This window comes from Myotis lucifugus, unplaced genomic scaffold (assembly GCF_000147115.1).
Source record: "Myotis lucifugus unplaced genomic scaffold, Myoluc2.0 scaffold_1, whole genome shotgun sequence".
In the NCBI taxonomy this organism is placed as follows: domain Eukaryota; kingdom Metazoa; phylum Chordata; class Mammalia; order Chiroptera; family Vespertilionidae; genus Myotis; species Myotis lucifugus.
Window position 1 is genome coordinate 36,761,600 of NW_005871049.1, and position 8,463 is coordinate 36,770,062.

Consider the following 8,463-nt stretch of genomic DNA (forward strand, 5'->3'; position numbering starts at 1 on the left):
GCGGGCTGGGGGCGGGCGCGGGGAGGCGGCCCTCCTTTCCTCTCCGGCTCCCGGCAAGTCGGAGCGGGGACTGGGAGGTCGGGGACACAGGGAGGGGGCCGCGCCGAGACGGAGGGAGGGGCCGAGCCGCCTCCGAGAGTCATTGGAGGACGGGACCGCCCGAAGCTGATAAATAAGGGGCCGGGCCGCGGCTGCGGGCCAAGTTGGACGCCCCGACCCGTGCGAGGGCCAGGTCAACGCCGGCCCCGCGAGGCGAAACGAGACGACCCCCGTGCGGCCATGGCCTCGCTTTTGGGAACTTACCCGTGGCCCGAGGGGCTGGAGTGCCCGGCCCTGGAAGCCGAGCTGTCGGATGGGCTGTCGCCGCCGGCCGCCCCCCGCCCGCCAGGGGACAAGGGCTCGGAGAGCCGCATCCGGCGGCCCATGAACGCCTTCATGGTGTGGGCCAAGGACGAGAGGAAACGTCTGGCGGTGCAGAACCCGGACCTGCACAACGCCGAGCTCAGCAAGATGCTGGGTGAGTGAGCGGGCGGGCCGGTGAGCCCCAGGTCGCGGGCCAGGGGCGCAGGCAGAGGCCGCGGGGGGCGAGCGCGCAGAGCGGGGCCGGACCTGGCGAGCGGGGACGCGGGGAGCGCGGGCGTCGCGGTGCCGCGAGGCTGGGCATCTGTGCGGGCGTGGGCGCGAGCGCGGCGACTGGCAGTCAGAGCAGGGGCGCCTTGGCAAGGCCCAGAGTGAAACAGCTTGGCCCTGGGGTGGCCGGGAGGACAGGAGCGGGATTGGGGGCCCCAGGGCACGGGCGGGGCGGGGCTGTGTCCCGGTCCGGGTCGCCGCGCTGCGGAGACCCGCACGCGCGGAGCGGCCGGGACGGACGGGAACGCTGAGATGGGTTGGAACTGGCCTTCGCTAGGGATACGAGTGGGAAATGCATCTTTCCCTGAACTTGACCACCGGCACCATCAAAGAGGGAGGTGCTAACTATTCTTAACGAATATTCGTGAAGAGAGACCTTGCGGAACGCTTTCCTGCTTGAACTTTATCATGAAAGCAACAGCGAAACGTCGATGCAAACAGACTCCATTGGAGACTCCCTGTCTCGGCCGCAGCGGTTTAGTTCATCGGATCCGGATACTCCGGGCGCCGGTGAGGGTCTGTGTGTCCCGCAGCCTGGCCTGGCCGCTTCCTCCGGATTGGGGTTGATGCTGTGCAGTCCCAGCAGGGGTGGTGGGACCCGGACAGGGATGAGCCCGGAGAGAGGATGTTAGGGCAGGTCGGAAAAAACAGAGTTCCTGCCAGGCTTTCTAGTCTCTCCCCTGTCTGGAGCTGAGCACTTTTCAGCTCCGCCCTACTCCTAACCCCTCAGCCCTTTTCGCTGTGGTTTTTATCCATTTGAACTGGTTTTTATCCATTCGAAGCTCTTCGTGAGCGGAGCAGACCCCAGGCCCCGTGAGCAGGCACAGTGTGTGGTTGTGGGAGGCTGGCCCTGCTCTCCCAACCCTGCCAGACCCAGAACCAAAGAAGCCAGTTTCCTTTTTCCGTTGGAGTTTTGGGCTTCTTCCGGGTTGGAACCATGGACTGAGGACTGACACCCAATTTTCTGCTGGTTAAAGCCACAGGCCCACCCAGAGAAGGTCCCTCGGGCAATCTAGATGCCCTTTCAAAGCGGCTGGTAGAGTGGTGGTTACCAAGAGCCTTCTACTGCCCAGCCTCCTGGTTAGCCTGCCCAGGACTCGTTAGGGAGCCATGTCTTAGTGAGCCTCTTCTCCTTAAAAAAATGTTTAAAATTGTATTTTTACATGGTTGGCATAAAGACAAATGTATTCATATACACAACAAAACATTTTCTTCAGTTTGAAAGTTCATATTGTCCCTCAGATTGCTAAAGAGATGAAAACACTTTTTTTTTTTCGTGTGTGGGCCTCTAAAGATTTTTTTGGTAAGCCCTAGACGCTGTTCCTAGATGCTCTTGTGACAGGGATAGAGCACGGTTTCTGTTGCAGACCCAGGGCCAGAGATAGGAGAAGAACCTGGTTTGGGGAGCCTTATAGGATTGAGGCTGCCTACTCCCAGGGAAAGGGCCGGCAAAGGGACTTGGGTGACAAATGCCTCCCGTAAGCTGATCCCCACTCTCTGCTTGCACTTAGGCTTTCAGAGGTTACAGTCCATTTTGCAGGAAAGACACAGATTCCTTCCTGCTTAACCACACAGCCCCTGGCACAGGGTGAGGGAAAACAACCTGGTGCTGCTTTTGCAAATACGGTCTTTCTAATCTGTCCATAGCATGATCGATTTTCACCCCCACCCCCGGGATCTCGCCCAGCCCTTTCCTTTCTGACCTAGGAAAGGAAGGGACTGGATGTGAGGGTCCCAGCATTTTTTTTTTACACAAGCTTTCTAATCTGTAACATTAAAAACTTCACCAGGAACACTAGTATTTTGAGTATATTATGAGTGAGGAGGTGCATAAAGGCAGCTGCACATCTAGTGACATTTACAATTAACCTATATTTTATTAATACTGCAACATCCAGGTGCACTTAGAAACTAGAGTCACATTTTATATACTCAGTCCACAGACTGTGTGTGTGTGTGTGTGTGTGTGAGAGAGAGAGAGAGAGAGAGAGAGAGAGAGTCTGGATCTTGGGCCTCTTGCAACAACTTTGTGGCCTCAGCCCCAGGCTGGGAACTGCGGACCAGCTCCAAATCCAGAGTTCCTAACACTTTTCAAGTTGCCCTTCTAAGCGACAGCCAAAGATATTACTCAGTGATGGTCAGAACAGTTATAGACTTTCATCCCAGTGGCAGAACACCTTCGATAATCCTCCCCCTCTCACCCCCTCTGAGGGCCTGGTGTGCAGAGCCAGCCGACATGGGCACAGGCACTGGCGGACGGAGGGTGGCCATACACACAGCTCTCCTCCTCCCTGTGCAGAGGGCTCCCGTGGGAGATGTGCCCTTTCCTTCCAGGGCTGAGCAGGGCCTGTCCTCCAGGCTAGTGACGGAAACTTCAGCAAACGTCAGAGTCCTGGGGGAACTTGTCAACGTTGTGGAGCCTGAGTTCACCTAGGAGGTAGCAGCCTCGGGGCCCAGCAGTGACCTTCAGAAAACCTGCAGCTGGAGGGATGTGCCATGCACGTAGGAAGACTGAATAAAGCCTTTTACAAAACAACACACAAGTGAGGGAGGACCACTAGGAAGCACAAGCGAAACCAGCATTTTAGTCCCAGTGGGACCCATGTGTGTGATGCTTTTAAAGAGGGAGTTTTGAGTTGGGTAGTATCACAATATATTATCTAGTGAGCAAAACGGAGACCGGGGAAGGTTGCTTCTGTATAGAGTCAGGGGCTGTGCAGGTGCTGCCTGCCAGGGTCAAGGGAGGAGCGGGCACGTGTGTGTGTGCGCGCGCACGTGTGTATATGTGTCTGCATGCATATGTGCATGTTGCAGGCAGATGCTTGCATTCTGGCCACGTTGGGTCGTCAGACAACAGGGTCCTATTTGACCTTCAGATGTAAGGGATAATCATGTTACCTTAAGTGAGATCCTATCGTTTAATTATTTCTGTGAAACTGTTAACTCTACCTGGGCCCCCTCCTGGGGAGGCCTGTGAGGTTTATGCCATACATAACCATTACACGATCACTCCCTGAGAAACAGCAATCACCAACGAAGGCAGAGAATCTTCACTGAAGTGCACAAATACTTCGAATCGGCTCTCCAAGGGTTAAAAGAACCCAAGTCAGGGTTGTAGTCCTTTTATATTGTTATCCTGTGGCTGACACTGGCCTTTGCTGTGAGTCCCACATTCTTTCCATGTTTGTGTTGTCGGATGGTTTTTATTTGGGAGGTGATGTGAATGTGTGTGTCGTTGGCATGAAGTGGTGGTGCCCCGCGCAGGCGGGGGAGCTTGGTTTGGCGCCACTGTGTGCGCAGGATCTGGGCTGGGAAGAGGGTGCCTTCGCGTCCTCGGCCCGCGGATGGGATGGGGGACGCTGTGTGCCTGGTGCTTGGAGGCACCAGTCTGAGACCGGTGCACCGGCCGCAGATACTGACAGGAGCCTTTTCTGACTTGCGTGAGCAGGAAAGTCGTGGAAGGCGCTGACCCTGTCGCAGAAGAGGCCCTACGTGGACGAGGCGGAGCGGCTGCGCCTGCAGCACATGCAAGACTACCCCAACTACAAGTACCGGCCGCGCAGGAAGAAGCAGGCCAAGCGCCTCTGCAAGCGCGTGGACCCCGGCTTCCTCCTGAGCAACCTGTCCCGGGACCAGAACGCCCTGCCCGAGAAGCGGGGCGGCAGCAGCCGGGGGGCGCTGGGGGACAAAGAGGACAGGGGTGAGTACTCCCCGGGCGCCGCCCTGCCCAGCCTCAGGGGCTGCTACCACGAGGGGCCGGCGGGCGGCGGCGCCCCGGGCAGCACGGACACGTACCCCTACGGGCTGCCCACGCCCCCGGAAATGTCACCCTTGGACGTGCTGGAGCCGGAGCAGACCTTCTTCTCCTCCCCGTGCCAGGAGGAGCATGCGCACTCCCACCGCATCCCGCACCTGCCCCGGCCCCCTTACTCCCCGGAGTACGCCCCCAGCCCTCTGCACTGCCGCCACCCGCTGGGCTCCCTGGCCCTCGGCCAGTCCCCGGGCGTCTCTATGATGTCCACTGTCCCGGGCTGTCCCCCGTCCCCTGCCTATTACTCCCCCGCCACCTACCACTCTCTCCACTCCAACCTGCACGCCCACCTGGGCCAGCTCTCCCCGCCTCCCGAGCACCCCGGCTTTGACGCGCTGGATCAGCTGAGCCAGGTGGAACTCCTGGGGGACATGGATCGCAATGAGTTTGACCAGTATTTGAACACTCCTGGCCACCCAGACTCTGCTGCAGGGGCCGTGGCCCTCAGTGGGCACACCCCCGCCTCGCAGATGACACCCACGGGCCCCACAGAGACCAGCCTCATCTCGGTGCTGGCTGATGCCACGGCCACGTACTACAACAGCTACAGCGTCTCATAGAGCCGGAGGCCCGCCCAGCCCTGCCTCCGCCCAGCCCTGCCTCTGCGCCTGGGCACGGAGCCTACGGACCTGCGACCTGCACATCTGCACCGAGGGACCCTCAGCGAGCCGGCTCTGCAGATCCCAATACCCTCTCCATCCCCTTCCTCCCCGGCCCCAATCCCCTCCGCCTGCATTTTGAGTATATTCCTTCAAATGCGTTGTCATTGGCTACACCTGGGAATAAGGCCAGGGAGTTTTTGAAAGACACAGGTTCCAGGTAGAATTTTCATGGACCTCTCCTCCCGGTTCCCATCTCAGAAATAACTGTAAAAAGCCCAGCAGCATTCCCACCTGGGAGCCGTGGGCTGGGATCCAGACACCCAGGATCCCCAGAGGTTCTGGTGATACCCTGACTGGCCTCTCCTTCCCTTCCAGCCTGTTCCCCACCCCCATCTGCAAAGTGGGGGACAGACTTAACACCCAAGGTCCCTTCTGCTCCAGGGTTTTCTGATTTAGGATTCTCTCACGGCTAAAAGGAAAATAAAGGTGGCCCAGGAAGCTCGTTGAGGTGTAATCTGGGATAATTTCGTGTGCACAGCCCAAGGACACAGGGCTTTCTGCACTTGCACTGCCTTCCAAAATGATCCTACTTGTCAATTTTCCTTCCAATTTGAGAAAAAACACACACACACACTCATCTTGATTTGGGGAATTAACCACTAGTATAGACTGAATCACTGAACATGAGGTTGTATTCAAGCTGCATTTTTAAAAATATATATTTTAGACAAGTTCTTTTTTCTTTTGTTACACATTTCAAGAGAATGTATACAGCCTGAATATATATAGTCAGGGTGTAAGAGATACACGACATACACACACCTTCATGCACACCCTTGCACACATGCCCGTGTGGCCTAAATCAGATACTCTTGTTGGCAAGTTTTTATCAACTCCCTCTTCCTATTGACCCAAAGAGCAAGGAACCTAAAAAGAATTTCCTCTGATCTGAATGTGTTGGTTTCTTGAGCAGAATTTCAACACACCCTCCCCTCTGCAAATGCAAAGGGAGCTTTCTTCCCACTGTCTCCATCTCCCTCTCTCCCCTTCCTGGGATTTCTTTTTCCCTTTGCTCTTCCTCCACCCTGAATTGGCCACTAATTCAAAGGTCCCCTGACTTGAAAATTCCAAGCTCGATTCCCATGGCTGGGATGGGAATCCTTCCTGCTGGTCTTTTAGGTAACATCTTCAGACAATACTTCAAAACAGCTTCTCCTCTACACCTTCAGGGTGCTTACTTCCCAAAGAACAGAAGCCCACTGTGATTCGGAAGGTGTTTCTGAGCCCTGCCCCTGCCCCCAGAACATTTCTATCCTCTCAGACCTCCTTTGAAGGAACATACCTAACAGGGAGCGAAAAGGCCATTGTTGGTCTTTTGATGTCTGCATATTATTGCCTGTATGAAATATGTAAGTGTTTTATATATTCTCTTATTTTCACCTTATATTTTGTATTGTTGAAAGTTCCTTTTTTTTCCTTCCAAGGAGTCCGATTGTAAAATCACTTATAAGACATGATTAATCTTTATGCTATTACTATATATAATGTTTGGTAATAAATAGTAAACCATTGACAATACGATTGACTGGTGCAGTCCAGAACGTGTATCAATAATCTTGTAAAACATGATCACAGACATTAAGCTAAACTGTTCCTTTTTCCCCCCTAAAAACTACACATGGTTTGGAACGGTTGTAGATACTGTTTTGTCTAAGATATTTAATTTAAATAAACCTTTTTGTACCGTGACCATTCTATCATTTGAAATCAAGTTGTGCCAAAAAAGAAATGTTTCTGAGTGAGGCAGAGATAGCATGCCCAGCGCTACTGATAGTATTGGTCCAAATGTTTTCCACGTCAACTTTTTTTTTTAATTTAAAGAAGTTGTTATTTGTAGGGGTGGCTTACTTTATCTTTGAGTTATGGTGGAGAGATAAAGGCTGGTATCACACATTGAAAACAGCGTTGTTATTAATAAGAATGAAAGAAAAGAGCAATGTACAGCCTGCTGGCAGGACAGTTTTCTCCTTAGGATGTCTTCATACTTGAAAAACAGAACTGTGTGTTATCTCAAGATAGGAAGTAAGTTCTGCCCAGGTCATTGCTTACTTAAGGCTACCACAGCTTGTTTATTTATTTATTTTGAAGCAGTCTTGAAAAATACCTGGGTTGCCCTCTCCACTATGTATGTACGGATGTGGCAATAACAAAACATGTGGGCTCCCGAAATTGGATGGAATGTTGTGAGAAGGCAGGGGAGCACACGGATCAGCAATGAAAGGATGTAACCACTTGTGAGGTTTGGGATTAAAATGCCAGCCAAAAAGTGCCTGGAAAAAACGGAGGATTACTCAGTCCGTGCAGGTCACCCATGTCTGGCTTCTCTCCGTGGTGAAGCAGTTGTAACTTGTTTGAGTCATGGGTAGTCTTGTGTTCCCCCGCGGCCCGCTGGGCCAAGGAGTGGGTCTTGGGAGAGCCCAATATGTCCCTCCTTCAATTTGGATCATAATCTATAGTCATTATGTTAATAGCACTTTATAGGTGTAGAGAGTTTTACGGCAAGTTTTATGGGCTGTTTCTCATCTACAGCCCCAGGTGGGGCCTTGTCATCCATCCACCCCAGGGACACTGAGGTCCAGGGGGGGAGGTGGTGCTGTGCAGCTCCCCTCCCCCTACTCGGCCAATGGTGGCTGGGGTTTCCCCCCCTATTTTCACATACGTTTGTTGGTGGCATCAGCCTGACAGTCTCACAGCGAGGGGCTTTGTACTCTACCATGGCATGGAATTACTGTACATGCCGTCCAATGTGTACCTATTCCAGCCCAGGAAAGAACGAGCAAAGAGGAAATTACAGGGCCAGAAATAGACCTAATTTGAACTCGCAGCTGCCCAGGCCCACCACGGCTGACAGTGGCGGTTGCAGGGTCACAGTTGGCTGGAACACTCGCCCAGCAGCATCTGCCTAAGACATCGGCCCTCAACGGTGCCAAAGGGGCGTATTTCATTCCAGGACACACGGTGGGAGAGGGGGTGTTGTCCCTGCCCCTGGGAACGCAGGAAATGAGCAGGCGACAGGGCCACTCTTTCACTTTTGCCTCAGCTCTGAGTGCAACGGTGGTGCCCCGGTGACAGTGACAAGAGCACTTTTTGCTTTGCCTGATAAGAATTGATGGGTATAAAGTGTTATAAGTTATTTTTCTAAAATGTAGATGTTATCATTTTACTTTTTTCCTTAAGATCCTTCAGCGCCTGCTGGCCACTGCGGCACACAGGATGAGTGCGGCGGGGGGCTTATGGGAAGCCGACCAGGGTCAAGCCGCCCCGTCCCCTCAGGTCTGCAGGTTCCTGGGAGGCCCCTGATAATGTAGTCACATGGCCATTTGTTTTTATAAACTTTGTGAAAAGGAAGATTTCTTGGTA

The 8,463-nt window shown here is 53.7% G+C and overlaps 1 protein-coding gene across 2 annotated transcripts; it reads left to right on the forward strand.

The window, feature by feature from the left end:
* The first annotated feature begins 113 nt into the window (after window positions 1–113).
* Window positions 114–6,792, forward strand: SOX7 (SRY-box 7). 2 transcript variants are annotated; one of them, XM_006081914.3, is made up of 2 exons: window positions 114–517; window positions 4,079–6,792. In XM_006081914.3, the coding sequence occupies exons 1-2, from the start codon at window positions 280–282 to the stop codon at window positions 4,999–5,001; spliced, it is 1,161 nt and encodes a 386-aa protein (XP_006081976.1). In that variant the 5' UTR covers window positions 114–279; the 3' UTR covers window positions 5,002–6,792. The 2 variants fall into 2 exon arrangements, with proteins under 2 accessions (XP_006081976.1, XP_023611565.1); XM_023755797.1 differs by lacking the exon at window positions 114–517 and adding an exon at window positions 731–1,140.
* Window positions 6,793–8,463: the final 1,671 nt, after the last annotated feature.

Bases quoted from the DNA above. Each gene is read 5' to 3' on its own strand.
- SOX7 (XM_006081914.3), top strand. From the start codon at position 280: ATGGCCTCGCTTTTGGGAACTTACCCGTGGCCCGAGGGGCTGGAGTGC. The intron at 518-4,078 runs GTGAGTGAGCGG...TTGCGTGAGCAG, and splicing joins CGAGCTCAGCAAGATGCTGG to GAAAGTCGTGGAAGGCGCTG.